Genomic DNA, 21,164 nt, shown 5'->3' with positions numbered 1-21,164 from the left:
CCTGAAATCTCTGTTTTTCAACTGTAAAAGAAAGCAGTGGGACACTCTGCTCTTTTGGTATTGTGACCTTAAAACTCTCCCTTGGCTGCATACGGTGGCACAAACCTTCAACCCCAGCACTTGGTAGGCAGAGGCACATGGATGCCTGTTCTACATAGGGAGCTCCAGGGCAGTCAGGGATATGTAGTTAAAACTGTCTCCAAACAAACACAGGGCTGGAGAGATGGCTCAGAGGGTAAGAGCACTGACTGCTCTTTCTTCTGAGTTCAATTCCCAGGAACCACATGGTGGCTCACAACCATGTTGAGGGGGATCTGATGCCCTCTTCAGGCAGGTGGGTGTGTATGCAGCAGAGCACTCATACATTAAGTAAATAAAATTTTAAAAGTATATTTTAAAAACAAACCAACCAGAGTTGGGGATTTAGCTCAGTGGTAGAGCACTTGCCTAGAAAGCAAAGGCCCTGGGTTCGGCCCCCAGCCCCGAAAAAAAAAAAAAAAAAAAAAAAAAAAACCAACCAACCACTCAGTCTTGTGTTGCTTTCTACCTGGGGGATCAAGTGGGTCACATCCTAGCCCAGGACACACATGGAATGGGTTCAGGTCCTCTATGAAAGTAGTAGTTAGGCACCTCCTTAGCTCTCTGTGGGGTTCTCTCACATCCTAGCTCTGGCTCTCTCTTCGTAATACACACTATCTCAGCCAATCAGCAGAGTCAGCTCTCTGCTCTTTCTAACCGTGACAGATGTAATCATTGTTTTTCCCCCCGGACCATTCATACCATGAGCTTTTAGGACCGCAGGATGGCTGGGGCTGCTCACTGGTGGAGGAAGGCCCGGGTTCTAACGCTCCCTCCGGCGTGCGCTTCCTTCTCTTTGCCCTCCTTCCCTCCACTTGCTTGCAGCAGTCTGCCTGTCATCCCGGTTCACAGTTGGGCCACACAACACCCCTGCTGAAAGGAGAGTGAAATAAAAAAGCAAGACTGTCCCTCGCTTCAAAACCGTAGAAACCAAATAGGTATAAGGTCAGGGGGAGTGAGCAAACTCCTTCTGTGATATCCCGTTCTGGGCATCATTGGATGACCTGTGACAAGTGACATCTAAGTCCCAATGACCCACAGTGAATCCCATATCCAAAGTCCAGCCCAATCCCTATGACCAACCATGCCCAGCCCAAATGCCATTCAATGGGACAGACAGATGCTGAAAAGCACTTCATCTCTGGTGTGGCATTATAGATGGTTTTTGGTTTTCTTCCTCACTCTGATTTTGGAGGTTTATTTACTTATGTAATTTTTGTATGTGTGCTTGCTGCAGGACCTGAGGAAGGTACTGGATCCCATTATAGACGGTTGTAAGCCACTGTCTTAGTTTGGGTTTTATTACCGTGAAGAGACACCATGACCAGGGCAGCTCTTATAAAGGACAACATTTAAGTGGGGCTGGCCTACAGGTTCAGAGGTTCAGTCCATTATCATCATGGCCGGAGCATGGCAGCCTCAGGCAGACGGTGCTGGAGGAGCTGAGAGTCTTGATCCTAATCTTGATCCACAGGCAGCAGCAGGAGACTGGTGCGCTGGCCAGACTTGAACATACGTGAGACCTCCAAGCCCACCCCCACAGTAACACGCTTCCTTCAACGAGGCCACACTTACTATCTCTCCAGCCCTTCCTCCTTCCTCTTAAACCACAAATTTCTTTAATAATAAAAATGGTATTTAAAATTCTGGAGCTGTCTGACCTGGAAGACAGAAGACTCAGATGCTCTTCTGAGGAAGCAGGGTTCCCTTTCTCAGAGGCTTAGCTGGGGAAAGGGGTGGAGAGAAGAATTTCATTCGTGCCACAGGCCTTCCATCCTCGAGCTCCTAGGCCTTTGGTTCACGTTTCCCGTTACCGTGTTTCAGGGCTTGAGAAGAGGTTCCCAGGCAGGCTCCCCAGTAGCTCAAGGCTGTGGGACTGGATACCCATTAGTGACCCACATTTTTAAAACAGTTTTTATTTTTAAGTAGGAGCACATATGTGGGGAAATTGGGGGTGGGGTGTGTGCACATGAGTGTATGCAGGTACCCATGGAGGCCAGAGGCCTCAGATGCCCTGGGAGCTAGAGTGACTGGCCAATGGATACTTGGAATCAAACGTGGGTCCTCTGCAAGAGCTACATGAACTCTTAACCCCCGTGCCCTGTCTCCAGCTCCCTCCCTGCTTGATGAACTTTCAAAGGAATTTCAAATTGACCTGGATATGAGCTTTGCTGTACTCTTCAGAACTGCCTCTGCGTGTGGTGTTACCGTGCCAGTCACACCCTGGCTTTTCTTACAGGTGTTCTATACGGGAAGGAATAAATGCATAGCTGTCAAAGATCTGAGCATGAACCTGTACAAGGGACAGATCACGGTTCTTCTGGGACACAACGGAGCAGGAAAAACTACTGTCTGCTCCGTTCTGACAGGTACCTGTGTGGGTCAGCTCTGCTGAGAAAGCCCATGATAAATGTCTGCACGGATCTAGATTTACTGCTAACCTCCCAATGAAAACATTGTTGGATTGATTACCACAGGTCCTTTTAGGGACGGCATCTGTGGATGGCCCTAAGATACCCACTTCAGAGTAATTTTTATGTTGAAACAATTATTTCACATCCCGTCAACTGAAATGATATCCCGTGGAATTTGAAAACTCATTCAAGAAACGTTTATTGGAGGTTCGACACGTACAAGGCTCTGCACCACACCAAAGGGGGTGAATATTCAGTCTTGAAGGAGCTCCAGAAACCAGCAGGTTCTCACACACAGGATACCACAGGGCTAGGAAGCTGTTAGCGGCTCAGCCAGGCAGCTGTAAGTCTCCTCATATATACATGTACAGACACCCGAACGGCAGGGTTTAGTGACAATTGCTGGGAGGCGCTCTTGGCTGCACACCTCTGCTATCAGGACTGAACGCCGAGTGTCAACTAGCACATACAGTGGGTGAGTTTTGTGTGTGTCACACTGCAACTGAGCCCCACATTGTCCTAAACAGAGGTACAGACATGTCTAGAGGGGTAGACCTCTTCAAACGTAGGCGGTTCCTGACACGTTAGGCTAAGGTGTGTGCGAAGTTCTCACTGCTGGAAAAGAGGTCCAGCTGTGCCCATAGGCTAAGCGTCAAGTAGGCAGGTCCGGTAGCAGATCGTTAAGGAAGGCCACAAGTCCATATTTCCTCACTCAGGCTTCCTGATTACAGTCCCTTGTACAATCTTTGTGGCCAGATTTCTCAAAGCCTGCGTTTCGTTCGTATGTGTTTGTGATTTCTCTGTGTCCCCATCCCATCTTATCCCCTAAGAATCTGCCCCGTTTACTTCTGGACTTACAATGCTGGAACAGTGCGTTTGCACAGAACACGTGCACTTCATTGACTGAAAGGGTGAATTGCGAATATTGACCAAATGCCAGCTATGAATGCGGTGTCATAGACGCTCTCTCACAGATTCCTAGCAAAATGACAGACCATACCAAAAAAGTGAACTCCGGCTCAGTGAAAGATGCCCCTAGGAGAACAATGATAGTCGTGTGCCCGGCAGATACTCAGTGGAAAAGGGAAATCCAGCTGGTTCCCCAGGACATTGGCTAATAAAAGGCTTCCAAGGCCATGATGTTTTGCAGACAAAAATCTGTTGTGTAGCCCAGGCTAGCCTCAAGTGCCAAGTGCTAGGATTATAGCTAGGTGCCATTATATTCAACACTGTTATATATATAGTCATATATATACACTTGTGTGTGTCTGTGTGTCTGTGTGTCTGTGTGTCTGTGTGTGTGTGTGCTGCACCCATCCCAGCATTCCGGGACTCCAGAGAACACGCTGACCTTTAAAGGCAGCTTGGCATTTTTTTTTCTTTTTTTTTGGAGCTGGGGACCGAACCCAGGGCCCTGCGCTAGCTTGGCATTTTTTAAATTCAGGATCTCCTGTTAGCTGAAGGCATAAGCTGCATAGTTGTAGCCTCAATTCCCCGTGGTAGGGAGCTTGCCGTACAAGGCAATCCCTGGGGCTCTCCGGTCAGCCAGCTGAGCCTAATCAGCAAAGCACCGAGTCCCTGTGAGTGAGCCTGTCTCACAGTCCGAGGCAGACAGCTCCCGAGGAGTGACACTTGAGGGTGACCTCTGGCTCTAGGATTCATGTACTCAGCACCAGCACTCGCCACAGTGGCCAGGGGAGATGTTGGATCTCTCGGAGCTGGGGTCACAGCTAGCCGTGAGCCGTCTTCTGTGTGTACTGGAAGTGTCATGGCTGGCTGGGTGAGGTATCGCCAGTGTAAGTGACAGCTCAGTGTAAGGTTTCCTGGCACTCGGGAGCCAGGGAATCCCACAAAGCCACACTGCACAACAAGCCTCACATGAGGGACTTGCTGGGGAGAGGCACAAGTGGGTCGGATAACTAAACAGGCCCACACCTTGTGGCAATGAGATAGATCTCTTTAGCTCTTTTTTTTTTTTTTTTTTTTTTTTCTTTTTTTTTTCGGAGCTGGGGACCCAACCCAGGGCCTTGCGCCCTAGGCAAGCACTCTACCACTGAGCTAAATCCCCAACCCCTCTCTTTAGCTCTTAAGTCATACAGATCCGAGCCGGTGAGATGGCTCCGCACATGAAGGCACCGGGACTGAAGAGTTAAGTTCGACCCCTAGAACCTCTGTGGTGGAGGGAGAGAACCTCAAGCTGTTCTCTGGCCTCCACATGTATTATGCACTCACCCCCTCCCATGCATACAACTGAGGCACATAAATAAATGCATGTGTGAGTTTTAAGACGATGTGTTTCTAGCCATGCATGGTAGCACATGCCTGTAAAGCTAGCAGTCAAAAGCCTGGCCTACACGCTCAAACTTCATCTCTAAATAAATAAATAAATAGGAGACAGTTTTTCTGGAGACAAACAGCATGGACACACCATTCTACTGAAAACAAACACAGCGGCAACAGTGGCAGCGAGTGAATGCAGCACCTTAGTGCGTGCCTAGAAGGGCCAGCCTGGTCTGTACCAGAATGTTTAGGCCAGTCCATGCTGAATGGCAAAGCCAAGGGCAGCCTGGCATTCATGGAGACTTTGTCTTAAACGACCAAGACCCACAAAACAGAAAAGAAAATGTTGTTTTTTTTTTTAAAAAGAAAAACCTTGTATTTTTTATTTTAGTATAAAAATAATATACGACGTTAAGAGTCTAGCTCGTTGGTAAAGTTCTTACCTGGCCTGTATGAAACCCTAGATTCAGTCTATCTGTACCACAGCAAACATAAATAACAAGTAGAATGTGTATAAAACTAGGTAAGACTAAACATATTTATAACTGATATATGTGTGTGTGTGTGTGTAATACACACACACACACACACACACACACATATATATACTACACCTGGTGGTGGCGGTGGTATTGTTTTGCTTTGAGACAGAGTCTCTCTGTGTAGCCCTGGCTGTCCTAGAACTCGCTCTGTAGACCACGCTGGCCTCGAACTCACAAAGACCCCCCTGCCTCTGCCTCCCGAGTGCCGGTATCAGAGGCATGCATCATTACCACCTAGTTTAAAATTTTTTTTCCTCTATGCTTATGAATGTTTTGCCTGCATGCGTGGATATGCCTGATGCCCGAGGAGGCCAGAAGAGGGCGCTAGATCCCCTGAAAGTGGAGCTACTGACATTGTAAACCACCTTGTGGGTTCTGGGGACTGAAGCCTGGTCCTCCGAGAGAACAAATAAATGCTCTTAACCTCTGGCTCAACTCTCCAGCCTCTGTTTCTTTGGTCACTCCTTTTCTTCCTTTTTCTCAGCTCTTTGTGATAAGAACGTCTTGCTCCCGTCATTCTTACTAGAATAAAGAGAAAAAATAATGTGGGTAGTCGGGCCGTCAGGGTGCATACTGGTATGCATCTGTCAGTGACGTCATTTATTCATTTATTCAGGAAACAAATATTGATTGTCGATCAGGATAAAGCCAGACCTTGCCTTTGAGGATCACATTTCAAAACCCTTAGATTCCCAAAGTGCTCCCCTCCCCCCCCAACATATTTACGAATCATGCAGACTTGCCGTAATCGGGGCAGCAATGTGATTTACTTTGTAAACGCCCACGTAATTGAGTTCATTCAGCCTGACTGGAATTGCTCAGATGCAGGAAGTATTTCTCCTGTCTCCAGTCTTTTCCTGTGCGTTCTCAAGCACAGTCACACACAGTACAAGTGTCCCTCAGGTGCTGCTGACTGAGTGACGGTGGCAAAGTGGAATGAGGCTGGTCTGTGGGAGAAGAGACGGAGCCAGGGTGGCTAGGCCTTCCTGCTCTTACAGCCTCTGACAGGAAATGACCTCAGGATGTCCTCTCTGCTTGGTTCTAGGTCTTATTCCTCCTTCAAAAGGACAAGCGTATATCCATGGCTGTGAGATCTCGAAAGACATGGTTCGGATCAGGAAGAACGTGGGCTGGTGCCCACAGCATGACATCTTGTTTGATAACTTCACGGTAACCGACCATCTTTATTTCTACGGTCAGGTGAGTTGAAGAACAATGGGCCCGTGTTCATTCTTAGGAACGGTAAGGTAGACTACAGCTCTGCTTTTTTCTGCTTCATTCTGGGGTGGGGAGGGGTCTTTTTAAGGGAACATGCATGTGTTTCTTGAGACCAGATATGGGGAGGCAGTTTCCCGACTGATCCAGTCCCGTACACACTGACCGGGGGCGTCCTGTAATTCAGTTCTCGCGCTACCTGGAGCTAGCAATCAGCTTGGGCATCCAATCCCACAAGACGACCTCCCGCTTGAGAGGTCACTTGCAAAGCTCAAGTTGTTTCCGTAGCTCATGCCCCGGATTTGGTATTTTCTGTGACTGCTCACAAAACTCAAAGGAACACTTCCTTATAGTGACTAATTCCTTGCATAAATAAATAAATAAGTAAATAAGTAAATAAGGCTACAGTGAGCACTCAGGTGAAGCAGATACAGCAAGGCCTCCCACTTATTCCTTCTTCTATACCATGAATTATTATGTAATAATAATAATTTTGAATGTGCTCCAGATTGCTTAGAAATTTCACCCATTCTCCTTAATTCCTTATCTGTCGTTGGTATTATTGTCTCCACTTGGCCCTCCATCACAGAAATTCATCCTTCTACAGAATATGAATATAGACTATGATATATAGGATATATGGTCAGTTATATTGATAGTATTTGTTGGTATTTTTGTTTGATTGACTCCTTCATTTTAAATCTCTCTATTTGGTTTTTTCCTTTCTTTCTTTCTTCTTCTTTTCATTTTGTTTTATCGTTACCAGATTGGCCTCAAACTCACAGAGATCCACCTTCCTCCGCCTCCCGAGTGTTGAGACTAAAGTCACGCACCACTGCCTGGTTCTAGTTCTTTTTTTTTTTTTTTTTTTTTTAATGTTTCAATCTCTCTTTTACTGAATTTTTTCTACATTTTGAACTTCTCCTCCAATTTACTGACTAGCTCATCCCTTTGGAGACTGTATCGAAAAGGTCTTGGATAAGTTTTCTTAGCTCGTGCATTTATTTGAATCTTCTGTTTGATCATTAATTCTTTTAAAAAGTACGACTGAATTTTTTCTCAGACGATTCAGCCATGTCTGTAGTCTTAGGTTCCCTTGCAGGGGAGCCAGGTGACTGGGAGTAGGGTGTGACCGGTGATTGGATTATGTTCTTTGTTTTTCTTTGTTTTGTCTTATACATCTGTTGGACGCTGGTTGTCTCTAAGTTTCACCTTTCCCTTCTTCCAGGTTAGTCTAGATGTTTTATTTTTTGTGACTCTCCCTAGAGGGTCACCGACATGGGGCTTGGCGTTGATTGTTGAATGGAGCTGCTAGGCGGTTCCATGTTGGCTGTGTGCCAACATGACGAAGGGCAGGCTGTTCACTAAGCCCCAGGCAACCAGACGGAGGCAAAACCTCGGTCATCCCTTGAGATCTTGTAATTATGGGAAAAGGACATCGAACACCAGGCCCACTGAAGTCTGTGTGCTCTCTGGAAGCCACGGTTAGAGCCACAGGCCTGACGTAACCTAGCACTCCAGTATTATAGGCTCCCCCAGTCCTTTAGTGAACCTCAGGAGTCAAAACCGCGCATCCACACTGACCTCCAAGGCCCCTGGGTCGGGAGGCCTGTGCTTGTACTGCCCCCAGACCCCCTACGAGAGCTGGGAATCAGGTCTCAGGGTGCTCTCAGGACTCTCTGGAGCAGAAGGCCTCTTCCTTTAGTGCCCTTGGGTCTCACTGAAACTGGAGGTCGGAATGCAAGTACTTTCTGGTCTCACAGAAACCAGAGGCCTGGTCCCTTGGAGCTTAGAGGCTGTTTGTGTGCTTCCTTGGAGAAATCTCTCTCCATATCCTTTTTCTAGTTGAGTTGTTTAACCTTTAGTAAGACATTTTTAATTAGGTGCTGGCTACTAAGCCCCTGAAAAATAAGTGTGGTCTGCAGAAACGTTCTCCAACACGACCCACGGTCTTTATTCCCACTATCGATAGTAAATTCTGATACACAGAAGTTTATTTTTATCGTTGACACACCCCTGCACATACACACTGAAATGGCTCTATAGGAGCTGGAGCGATGGCTCCATGATTAAGAGCACTTGTTCTTCTTTCAGAGGGCTTGGGTTGGGTTCCCAGAACTCCCACAGTGGCTTACAACCACCCGTAGTTCTGGAGATCTGACTCCCTCTTCTGACCTCTGTGAGCACCAAACATGCATGTGGTCTCCGTACACACGTGCAGGCTAAAAACTCACCCACGCATAAACTATGTACATCTAACTTTTAAAAGGGAAAGAAAAGACTCTCCTTAGCTGAGCAGGGTGGCACATACCTGTAATCCCAGCCCTCGGGGGAGGGAGGGGCAGGAGGATCACTGCGAGTTCAAGACCAGCGCTAGTCTGCATAGCGAGTTCCAGGCTACCCAGAACCACACAGGAAGAATGGATCTAAAAGCCAAGACGCACCCCTCTTCAGTCCTCGAACAGGCACCACTGTTGTCAGAATCTCAGTTCTGTTCTGCCTTTCTAATGCCTGTCTCTATAGAACTACCTCAGTGCGGTGTGACTATAGCTTTACAGTAAGCGCTGGCTTTGGAAGTGCGACTCCCCTACCCCGTTCTTGTCTTCAAGGCTGTCTTGATTATTTTGCAGGCGAGTTTAGGAACACAAGTGTTGTCCATATCTACAAAAACAAACAAAGCAAAACAAACAAAAACATGTTTTAAGGGCTGTCAGAATGTGCAGGGCTCTTTGAATAGCAATGGCATCTTAACGTTATTAATAAAGTTCAGCTTCCAGTCCTTGAACAGGAAATATGTTTCTGCGTACTCAGTCTCTTTCAGAAGTGCTTTGTAGTTTCCAGTGTGCAACTTTTGCATCTCCATGGATAAATTTACTCCTAAATACCTTTGTGATGCCAGAGTAAACCGTGTTTTTAAATTGTTTATTGCCAGTATAAAAAGATACAGACTTGGGGGTGGGTGGTGTGGCTTAGTTTATGCAGCGCTTGCCTAATGTGTGTGAGGCCCTGGGTTCAAGCCCCACCACCATAGAAAATCAAGCATGGTGGCACAGCCTGTAATCTCAGTTCTCTAAGAAGTTGAGGCAGGAGGACCAGTGTAATAGTATAGTTCAATGTCATTCATAGCAACAGAGCATACTCAAGGTCAGCCTGAATCACACCCTCAAAACAAAACAAAACAAAACAAAACAAAACAAAACAAAACATAGCTGGAGATTTAGCACAATTGGCAAAGTACCTGTGGTCCAAGCCACCCACAAGCAGAGCATAGTCCTTAGCCCAGGCCTGAGGGAGGTGGGGAGGGCTGGCGGGGGGAATGGAGGGATGGGAGGATGGGAGTGGGGGATGGGGTGATTTTGTAAATGAAATGGCGTAGGCCGATCCATGGAGCTCATTGGTTTGCCAGTTTAGCCAATTGGTGAGCTCTAGGTTTAGTGAGAGACTCTGTTTCAAGAGATAAGATGGAAAAGCAAAGCACAGAGAGAACAAAACACACACACATACACACACACACATACACACACACTTACACACACATTCACACGCTCACACGCTCATACATTCACACACTCACACATTCACACACACATTCACACACATATCCACACAACATTCACCACACACATACACTCACACACACACACACATTCACACACACATACATTCACACACACATACCCACACAACATTCACACACACACATTCACACACACATACACATTAACACACATTCACACACACACACACACATTCACACACATACCCACACAACATTCACACACTCACACACACATACCCACACAACATTCACACACACAGAAACACACACACGAAATAATGTGGAGAGCAGTTGGTGGAAGACACCAATATCAGACTCTAGCCTACATGCACAAATGCACTTGTGTACACACAAGACATGTGCATGAATGTGCGTGCATACACAGAGACATAGGTACACACACACACACACACACACACACACAGATATACACACACTCCAAAACAAAGAGAGAAATACAAATTTGCACAAGGCTGGCCTTTCAGAGACGATTACCTTGAAGACTTGGTGACAAAGATGCTCTTGTCACTTGGGAAGTTCCAAATTCAAGAGAGTCCTTGCCAGCAACCAGGGACAAAGGCCACATAAATTCTTCACCATGAAACATCAGTTTTAAAAACCATGTTGAAAAATCTCACTGAGTCTTAGCGTGTTCAGTAATGTGCCCAAGTATTTATTTTTAAGTCATTTACTGTTAGAACTGGGTCTGAGGGCACAAGACCATGACCACACAACCCCAAGTATTCCAACAAGGCAAAAGTTCTAAACAGAAGGGTGGGTAGCCATGTCAGGTCAAGCAATCAAAGGCACACAGCAGGGGTTCTCTGCCTCTGCCTCAGCCTGAGTGGTCAGACACTGGCCTCACAGTCCTACATAGCTGGCTAATTCAGAGTGACGTCACTCACAAGCGAAGTGCAGCTTTTGATAACGGAATACAACTTTGAGCAAATACTTTGATCCTAGAAACGTGTTGATTTGCCAGGCAGTAGTGGCGCACAGCTCTGATCCCAGCACCAAGGACCCAGAGGCAGGCAGGCCTCTGTGAGTTTGAGGCCAGCCTGGTCTACAGAGCCAGCTCTGTATGGCCAGCCAGAGCTACACAGTGAGACCCTGTCTAAAAATAAACCAGAGAAGGAGGAGGGGAGGGGAGATTGGTGTTGGTGCGGAGGAGGACTTTTTGCCAGATGGTCTCTACGTCTTTACAGATTTCTTTAAAGATGGGACTTCCTTCGTCTCACTCAACCTCCAATAGAAAGGATGCGTTTCGTTTACATCCTCCACATTTATCTATTCACTCACATAATTCATATATCTTCCTTTGTCCCTTTCCCTGAAAAGAATGTTTCTGGCATACTTTTCTTGTCCGTATCTTATACGTGTATACAATCAAAAGCTCGATTAGACAGCTCAACTCCCATCAGTATCTTGCTTCATAGCAGCCTCCCCCACCCCCATTTCTCGCCTTTCAGTTGAAAGGCCTGTCTCACCAGGACTGTCATGAGAAAATAGAGGAGATGCTGCACACCCTCGGGCTGGAGGACAAGCGGAACTCAAGGTCCAAGTTCCTGAGCGGGGGGATGAAGCGCAAGCTCGCCATCGGCATCGCCCTCATAGCGGGCTCTAAGGTATAGGGCAGGGGGTCTGGCCTCTCGATGCAGCCAAGTCAGGCTCCCACACATGGACAAACCCCAGGGGGCTGACGACAGCTTATCTAACCCCAGCTGGAGCCGCACGGGGTCCCACAGCTCGAACCTCTGCCCTCCAGGTATTGATTCTGGACGAGCCCACCTCAGGCATGGACTCCTCCTCCAGGAGGGCCATCTGGGACCTTCTTCAGCAGCAGAAGGGTGACCGCACCGTCCTGCTGACCACTCACTTCATGGACGAAGCTGACCTGCTGGGAGACCGCATCGCCATCTTGGCCAAGGGGGAGCTCCAGTGTTGCGGGACACCATCGTTCCTCAAGCAGAAATACGGTAAGCAGCGGGCAGCAGGAGCCCAGATCAGCCTCCAGCCTGGGGCAGAATCCGTGCCTTTGGGAAGGGTCCTGATCCTGGCTGGGAACGGCCTTCTAGATTTCCTGTTCCCTTGGTCCAGTGGAAGGTCTTAGGAGAATGAGGCAGAAATGAAGTAAAAGATACCTTTGAGACTTAGGATCAGAAGAGCCATGTTTATATTTCAGTTTGTCACTTTCTTGTCTCTTCATCCAGGCACCAAATTAGTCTATCCTTGTTGTGTGAAATAATAAAAAAGGCACCATCCCACGCTAGCACCGGCTACTGGCCCCAGCAGTCTTCCGGCTTCCATGGCTAAGCCCCATGTATCGACCGCCCATCTCACGGCTCTCTTGCTGTGGGCTCTGCTCACATTCCCAGCCGTCCGCCCCCTGTGGGTATAGTCACAAGTCCCAATCAAATCTAGAGGCTTGTAATTTATCAATCAGATTCATATCTGTAAGTTCTCACACCACAAAGTGTCCACACGATGAACTCAGAGCCGGCTGATATTGATATAAACGGCCCATCTAGATAAGACAAACCATCCTGCATTATCCATTCCTTATAAGATATCCATAGCTACCTGTGGCTATTTAAAGCCACGTGGAACCTAGATCGTCCTTCTCTTCCTCAATCTTCCCATCTCTAAAATTACCAGCCCGCCTTCCTTTTCCACTGCCCAATCACAGGCTCTTGCCTTAGCTTGTGCCCACCCGCACCTGTAAATTGACAGCAACCCACATATCCTTTCTTGGGGTTTAAAAAAAAAAATCTAATCTGTGAAGCAGAAACAAACAACCCCCAGACAAAACCCAAGACCTCTATCTCTCTCACGGTCCAAGTCTGACCTGTCTGCAAAACAGAATTAGCCTTCATTTCAAAATATTTCTATCCATCTCTCTCAGTCTGTGACCCCACTGTAGCACTCTGGTCAGCAGCTCCTCCTACCTGCTGGACTATTCTTTTTTTTTTGGAGCTGGGGACCGAACCCAGGGCCTTGAGCTTGCTAGGCAAGCACTCTACCACTGAGCTAAACCCCCAACCCCCCCTACCTGGACTATTGCAGATGACTCCTAGCCCATCTCTGTCTTTAACCTCACACCTTCGGACTCTGTGCTCAACCCACTAGTCCCAGCGAGTACCTGACAATGTCTAGCATTCCGTTCAGAATTCCTAAGGACCCGTGCAGACCCCTGATGGTCACCCTTACTGAAGCCCCTTTTTCACTGCCTAGCACTATTGGGTTTGCTATCAGTCCATCTCCTGAAACATGAGTGAAGCCAGGTTACTCCAGTTGTAACGGGCCTCACAGGGTTCCCTTCTCTTTGCCCTAATTCTCTCCGTCCTGAAGAACAGAGCGAAGCCCCGAGAAGAATGGAATAAGGAATAAGGTGGTCTCATCATCTCTTATGTGGCATTTCAGGTGCAGGGTATTACATGACTATAATAAAAACACCTCTCTGCGACACTGAGAAGCTCGCTAAAGTTATTTACCACCACATTCCGAATGCAATTTTGGAGTCCCGAATTGGAGAAGAAATGATCTTCACACTTCCTAAGAAGGCCATGCCCAGGTATGACCTGGGTCATTAACAATCCTCACTGTTCTCCGTCCACCACCTGGGCTTCTCTTGAAGCCTCTCTTGCCTTCACCTCACTGTCCTTGCCCCCAAAACATGACACATGTCCTAGAATCTAGAAGGTTTTTTTAATAGTGCCTTTTGGATCACTTGTACATTCCTGGATTACTAAGTTACTCAACTCAAAAATTCGGACTTAAATTAGCAACTATTTTAGTGTTTCTCATGGGTTTTTTTACCCCCCTTGTCCTGGAAATTCAGCCCAAGGCCTTACACGTAAAAAGCAGGGCCTCGGGTTGGGGATTTAGCTCAGTGGTAGAGCGCTTGCCTAGCAAACGCAAGGCCCTGGGTTCGATCCCCAGCTCTGAAAAAAAAAAAAAAAATCAGGGCCTCTAACTCTTGCCTACCCCTTCCCCCAGAAGATTCCCTATGTTGGCTGCACTGAGCTGGATAGTTCTCTTGCTCCACATTAATTTTATTCTCCTGGGCTAGAACGATCTAGAATGTCCAAGATGGCTCATTCTCACACCTGGGAAAATGGTGCTGGCTAACGACTGGGCGCTTACAAGAGCTGCTAACTGTGGCATCCAGTGCTCCTCTAGGTGGACTCTCAGATGATTTTGGCTTCTCACAGTATGGCAGACAGAATCCAAGAAAAGGATTGAACTGAACAAAAGGAGTGGTGGAGAGGGTGCTGGCTGGTTCTGTGTGTCAACTTGACACAAGCTGGAGTTATCACAGAGAAAGGAGCCTTCCTTGAGGAAAAGCCTCCATGAGACCCAGCTGTAAGGCATTTTCTCAATTAGTGATCAAGGACAGGAGAGCCCATTGTGGGTGGTGCCATCCCTAGGCTGGTAGTCCTGGGTTCTATAAGAGAGCAAGCTGAGCGAGCCAGGGGAAGCAAGCCAGTGAGCAGCATTTCTCCCTAGCTCTACTTCCGATCCTGCCTCCAGGTTCCCACCCCATCTGAGTTCCAGTCCTGACTTCCTTTGGTGATATCGGCAACGTGGAAGTGTAACTGAATTAACCCTTTCCTCTTCAACTTGCTTCTTGGTCATGATGTTTTGTGCAGGAATAGAAAGTCTGACTAAAACAGAGAGAAAATCTAGTTACTTCTTTTTATTGCCTGGGCTCAGAAATAGCAAAATTTCACCTCTGTACTAGATACAGTTTACATTTCTCCCCATAGGAACGTTCCAAAATAAACGCTATTACAAGGACATCTGAACAGATATCCTGACAGCAAATTCCATGTCTTCTCTGCTCTAGAAAGCTAAGGGTGGTAAAGGATTCACCTCCATCTTTGAGAAATAAAACCTTTTCTCCCCGTCTAGGTTCGAAGCTCTATTCGCTGACCTGGAACAGAGACAGACAGACCTGGGAATCTCTACTTTTGGGGCCTCCGTAACCACTATGGAGGAAGTGTTCATACGGTAAGCAAAAATAAAAAAAAACAAACAAACCCAGAGATCATCAGGTTCAGAGAGAGAGGCCCTGTCTCAACGAATAAGATGGAAATTAATAAAGAAAAACACCAGACATCTTTCTCTGTCATCAAATGTATCTGCGTGCACACACACACACACACACACACACACACACACACACACCTGACAGCTCCAAAGATCCCAGTTTTGGAAGGGATCATGAACATCATCCGTTTAAACATTATCCAGTGTTTCACTCTTTTTCCTAATTGTCCTGCTGAATGATTATCGAGCCTCTGGGTAGTACTTTTGATCTAATGAAATATTAGATATGTCAAATTAGATATATGTTCAAGGTATTATTATTTGACAAACTTACACTGGGGACGGTGAGACAGGGTCTGTATGTGTGGCTGTCCTGGACCTCACTATTTAGACCAGGCTGTCCTCAAACTTACAAAGATCTACCTGCCTCTGCCTCCTGAGTGCTAGGGTTAAAGGTGGGTGCCACCATGCTTGGTCCTAACAATTCTTTTTTTTTTTTTTCCGGAGCTGGGGACCGAACCCAGGGCCTTGCGCTTGCTAGGCAAGCACTCTACCACTGAGCTAAATCCCCAACCCCTGGCCTAACAATTCTTTTTGGTTTTGTTATTGTTTCGTTTTGTGGTTTTAGTCTTTTGACTTTTCGAGATGGTCTCACTATATAGTTCTAACTAGGTTTGAAACTCTCTATGAGGATCAAGCTGGCCTCAAATTTGGGGTGATGCTCCTGCCTTAGCTTCTTGAGTGCTGGTATTCTAACAAACATGCAACAACCATTTTTTCCATTGACCAACTCTTTTGTCAGTTGAAATCCCCTCCCTCTACTTTTAGTTTGAGATGGCGTTTCACTAAGTTGGGGAGGCTGGCCTTGAACTTACTCCAAAGTCTTTGAATTTATGACTTCCTACTTCAGATCCCCACTCAGCTGGGACTGCACCCACAGCTGTCCCGGAACTCGCTCTGAAGACCAGCCAGGTCTTGAACTCAGAGATCTGCCTGCCTCTTCTCTAGCGCTGGAATTAAAGGCATGCCACACCACCTCCTGGCCTCCCTAGCTCGCAATTTTTAAATGAAAACTTGCCATCTCTATGGAAGTTGATTTATACATTTCTGCCTTCCTGGACTTAAAAACTCCATCCCATTTTAAAAAAATATTTACTTTAGGGGATCACAAAAATTTCCCCTGATTTTTCTTCTGGGAACTTTATTGTTTTGGCTTTACATTAAGAATATAATTCGGGTTGGGGATTTAGCTCAGTGGTAGAGCGCTTGCCTAGCCCTGGGTTCGGTCCCCAGCTCCGAAAAAAAAAAAAAAAAAAAGAATATAATTCAACTAATGACTATTTTAGGGTATGACTTGATAAGGGGTCAGTGGTCTTCTACATGGCTATCCAGTTGGGATACAATTATTTGTTGAAAAGGTTGTTCTTTGCACATTAAATTACTTGGATTCCATCCCCCAAAGTCAGTTGACTTTAAATCTTCTATGTTCCCAATTCTGCTCCATGGGTCTGTTTTGTCCCCAATGCACCTTTACGATATGTTTCGGAGGTGGGCAGAGTTTAGTTTCTCCAGCCTTGGTCTGTTTTTAAGATTGTTTCAGTTGTTATAGGTACCTTGATACGAACTTGTCAGTTTCTACTTCTTTTGTTTTTAAAGAAAGAACCTACTGGTTCTAGTCCATATTTTTTTTTAAACCATGCACTACAAGATGTTATCCCAAGAGAAAGACAGGGCGTAGAAAAAGCTTTATGCACGTCCTGCTCTGAGAAGTGAATCTAATGGTCCCAGTCCAACCTCCAGACACCTGCAGCCCTTGCCAGTATGCAGCCTCATATAAAGTTAATTCCTGCCCCATTTCTTTAGCCATGGAAACCGTGAGAGATAATGTATGTTTACAGCTGTTTTAAGTTGATGATAAACTTTGTTGTAATAATAAACAACAAACGTATCACCTTTTATAAAACTGGGAGGAAAGAAAGATTAGCCACAACTAATTGTGTCTTTTATTGGGACAAACTCCTAGGAATAGAAAAAAGACTCAACAGAAATACGTTACCTGCCACTGAATACTTTTCTCCGTGAATGGACTCTGCTTCAAGCAGGGGTCAGCAAACTATTCTTAAAGAGCCAGATAGTATTTTATGCTATGTAAGCTTAGTGGCACAATCAAGAATATTATGTAGGCACTTATGTAACTACCAACATGCAACCATTTCAAAACGCAAAACCATTCTGAGTTCAGGGCTAGGCCTTAGCTGCTTCCGAACCACTAACCAGAACTTACTAAGTTCCTAGTCTATAATCTTAATGGTGCTATGTTTTAAAATTTATAGTTTTGGACTGGGGAGATGGCTCAGTGGTTAAGAGCACTGGCTGCTGTTCCAGAGATCCTGAGTTCAATTCCCAGCAACCACATGGTGGTTCACAACCATCTGTAATGGGATCTGATGCCCTCTTCTGATGTGTCAGAAGATAGCTACAGTGAACTCATAAATAAATAAATAAATAAATAAACCTTTTAAAAAAGAATTTAGAGTTTTTCCTCATAAGATTAACTATTATTTTGCTTTAATTTTCATGTAGTAGGTTTCAAAACAAAGTAACAAAATGTAGTCATGATAATGTTATGTAAGATCTTTGGAAAAGACGTGGATGAGTCGACACAAAATGGACGGTCATATGCCCCCATCATACAGCTTAGATACAGCTCCTGGCACCATCACTATCCCTATAACTTTCATTTTCCCAAATCTATGAACTTCAGTTTTTAAACCTGAGCAGAGTGAACTGTCTTGTGACTTTGTGTTTGCTTCTGTTTTTGGTTTAGAGTTTGTAAGTTGGCTGATCCCAGCACAAATGTCTTAACTGAGAAGCGACCCTCTCTCCGTCATCTTCCCCGGAATCACAGAGTTCCCGTTGACAGAATTAAATCTCTCCACTCAAGGATCTTCTCATTGAGCTCTGACCAGCCGATAAGACTAAACACGGGGGTAAGCAGCATGTTTCAAATATACAAATGTGGTTTAATTGATGGGGTCATGCTGGCATTCTATCAAGAGCTGTGTTTAGGCTGGGCATAATGGGGGCACACTTCTTCTTCTTTGTTTTTCTTTTTTCTTTTTTCTTTTTGGAGCTGGGGACTGAACCCAGGGCCTTGTGGTTGGTAGGCAAGCGCTCTACCGCTGAGCTAAATCCCCAACCCCGGGGGCACACTTCTAATCCCAGAGGCAGAGAGGCAGAGAGAGGGGCAGAGAGGCAGAGAGAGGGCAAAGAGGCAGAGAGCAGAGGCAGAGGCAGAGGCAGAGGCAGAGGCAGAGGCAGAGGCAGAGGCAGAGGCAGAGGCAGAGGCAGAGGCAGAGAGGCAGAGGCAGAGGCAGAGGCAGAGGCAGAGGCAGAGGCAACTAGATCTCTGTGAGTTCAAGGCTAGCCTCATCTACACAATGTATTCCAGGACTATGGATCTAGCCAAGGATACATAGCAAGACCCTGTCTCAAAAAATAAAAATAAAAATAAAGAACTAGGTTTAGTAATACACGCCTGTAATTCCAGTGTTTGAGAGACTGAATCAGGCAGCTTATGAGTTCATGGCCAGCCTAGGCTACCTGTAGAGATCTGTGTCAATAAGATAAGAATAAAGAATGGGTCCGTCAGTCTTCTGCAGTACTACACAGCCTGCTCTTGCACAAAGGCTAAAGTGTCCAAGCTAGCGTTGCTCTTACTATAACCAAGGCAATTCTTATAAAAGAAAGCATTTAATTGGGGCTTCTGAGGATTAGTCCATTTCCATCATGGCAGGAAGCATAGAAGGCAGACAAGCAATCAGGCACGGTCCTAGAGTAGTAGCTGAGAGCTTACCTACATCCTGATCTGTAGGCAGGCAGAAGGCAGAGAGAGGGGGAAGCGGAGGAGAGAGGCAGAGACAGACAGACACACTGACTGACTGACTGACTGACTGACTGGCTGGCTGGCTGACTGGCTGACTAGGCCTGAGGTGGGCTTTTGATAGACACCCCTCTGACAAGGCCACACCTCCTAATCCTTCCTAAACAGTCCACCAACTGAAAACCAAAACACTCAAATATATGAGCCTATGGAGGCCATTCTCACTCAAACCACTACAGATGGTCATTAACCCAGTAGAAAAACAACATCTAAAAGCATCCTAGCAGGGGTCTGGCCATTCTTCATCAGATAAGAGAATGAAAGAACTACGTGTACTGGCCAGAGTACCTAGTCTTTGCACTGTGAAGTAGGTTGTGTATTGTACCACCTAGAATTCAAATGTTTAGAAAATGTATTTATAATCCCAACTTGTGGGAGGATGACAAAGAAGGGTCCTAAGTTCAAGACTGGCCTGGGCTTTCTAAAAGAGAGACCTTGTGTAAAAAAGATTACACGTGTGTGTGTGTGTGTACATGTCCTTTTAAATACATGAACATCTATGATGTTTTCTTAATATTGAAAAATTATATATATTTGGAGAATTATATATATTTGGAGAAATATATATATTTAGAGAATTATATATTATACATATTATATATTATATAATTTTATTTTTTAGTTTTTCAGAGAGGGCTTTTCTGGGTATCCCTGGCTGTCCTGGGACTCACTTTGTAGACCAATCTTCCTGTCACTGCCTCCCGCCTGAGTACTGGGATTAAAGGAGCACACCATCACGGCCTGACTTGATATACGTTTTATAAAATAATCTTTACCTAGCTATCGATGGTATTGGTATAAAACACAATTATTGTGGGTTAGAGATTGATTTCCTTGTTTTCAATCTTTAGCCGCATGGGAAGGGGACATTATTTTATCCACAAAACTAGGACATGTCTGGGATTTTGGTTTGTTTTTGGGTTTTTTTTTTTTTTTTGGGTTTTTTTTTTTTTTTTTTTTTTTTTTTTTTGTTTTGGATTAATCATTTCTCTTAAAATCCTTAGCAAGGCACTGTCTGGTGCCACACGGCCCTGGTGTGCTTTTGAAGGCGCCTCCCCTGAGCTTATAAATTACCTTCCATGTTTGCCCTCAGAGTTAAAACAGACCTTCGGAGAACACTGAAGGTGAGTGTCCATCACTTCAAACGTAGAAAACTCAAATGTTTGGTAGAGCCCTCCAATGGCTTGTTGATAATTCAGCCAGGAATTTGGAATGCCTGATTTAAACCTGACCACGAGACCTCTTTCCACATGGCTCCTAGGCAAAGGGCTGTGTATATATGGAACCTGGCCCTTCCCCACAGCCTCAGTCATGCCGCTTCCCAGAGAGGCTTAGTGAGCACAGACAGCGCTAACCACGACGGCTTTTCACTCCAGGCCCAGCGTCAGCTCCGTGTATATTTCTATTTTGATTATCATTACCACAAAGGCATGCTTATGGTCCCCCCGCTTATACAAATTATCTGAGTAGAAGCAGGACATGTTAAGTTAAAGATGACTTTGAAATTAAGTTATATCCATCCAGAGGGGTTTTTGTCTTGTTTTGCTCTGTTTTTTTGTTTTCTCATTTTTTTGAGCTAAGGTTTCACTATGGAGCTCTGGCTGCCCTGCTCCGAACTCACCGTGTGACCAGGATGGCCTCTAACTCACAAGATTCTCCTGCCTCTACCTCCCGAATACTGGAATTAAAGTCGTGTGTCACCCTGCAAGAATTTTTCAAAGATTTATTTATTTTATGTATACAAGTGTTCTGCCTGCATGTATGTCCATGCATAGCGTCTGCCTGGTGCCCATGGAGTCGGAAGGCATCAGATCCACTGGAGCTGGAGTTAACATGGCTGCCATCCACCATGTGGGTGATGGAAACTGAACCAGGTTCCTCTGGAAGAGCAGTCAGTGCTATTAACTAACAAGCCGTTTCTCCGGGTTTTTTTTTTTTTTTAAGTTGTAACAAATACAACATCCACTGATGGCGTCATTTCTTCCATAGTCTCACCAAATTTAAATTTTTACAAGTCTTTTACAAGGCAGGGAACAACGCCATCGTTTGCATTTGGTGTCTGAAGGCCCTCCGTTCCACCTCTG

The 21,164-nt window shown here is 45.7% G+C and overlaps 1 protein-coding gene across 1 annotated transcript in view; it reads left to right on the top strand.

Annotated features, from left to right (window-relative positions):
- Window positions 1–21,164, top strand: part of LOC116909120 (ATP-binding cassette sub-family A member 17) — a 79,346-nt gene that overhangs the window by 33,997 nt on the left and 24,185 nt on the right. The window contains exons 11-17 of the mRNA XM_032912596.1: window positions 2,318–2,447; window positions 6,360–6,514; window positions 11,558–11,713; window positions 11,854–12,064; window positions 13,509–13,659; window positions 15,000–15,098; window positions 17,965–18,127. Coding sequence (XP_032768487.1) covers window positions 2,318–2,447; window positions 6,360–6,514; window positions 11,558–11,713; window positions 11,854–12,064; window positions 13,509–13,659; window positions 15,000–15,098; window positions 17,965–18,127 — 1,065 coding nt within the window. The remainder of the gene's footprint in view (window positions 1–2,317; window positions 2,448–6,359; window positions 6,515–11,557; window positions 11,714–11,853; window positions 12,065–13,508; window positions 13,660–14,999; window positions 15,099–17,964; window positions 18,128–21,164) is intronic.

This window comes from Rattus rattus, chromosome 9 (genome assembly GCF_011064425.1).
Source record: "Rattus rattus isolate New Zealand chromosome 9, Rrattus_CSIRO_v1, whole genome shotgun sequence".
Classification (NCBI taxonomy): domain Eukaryota; kingdom Metazoa; phylum Chordata; class Mammalia; order Rodentia; family Muridae; genus Rattus; species Rattus rattus.
Note: the sequence above shows the minus strand (reverse complement) of the source record. Positions and strands in the feature narration are given on the sequence as shown.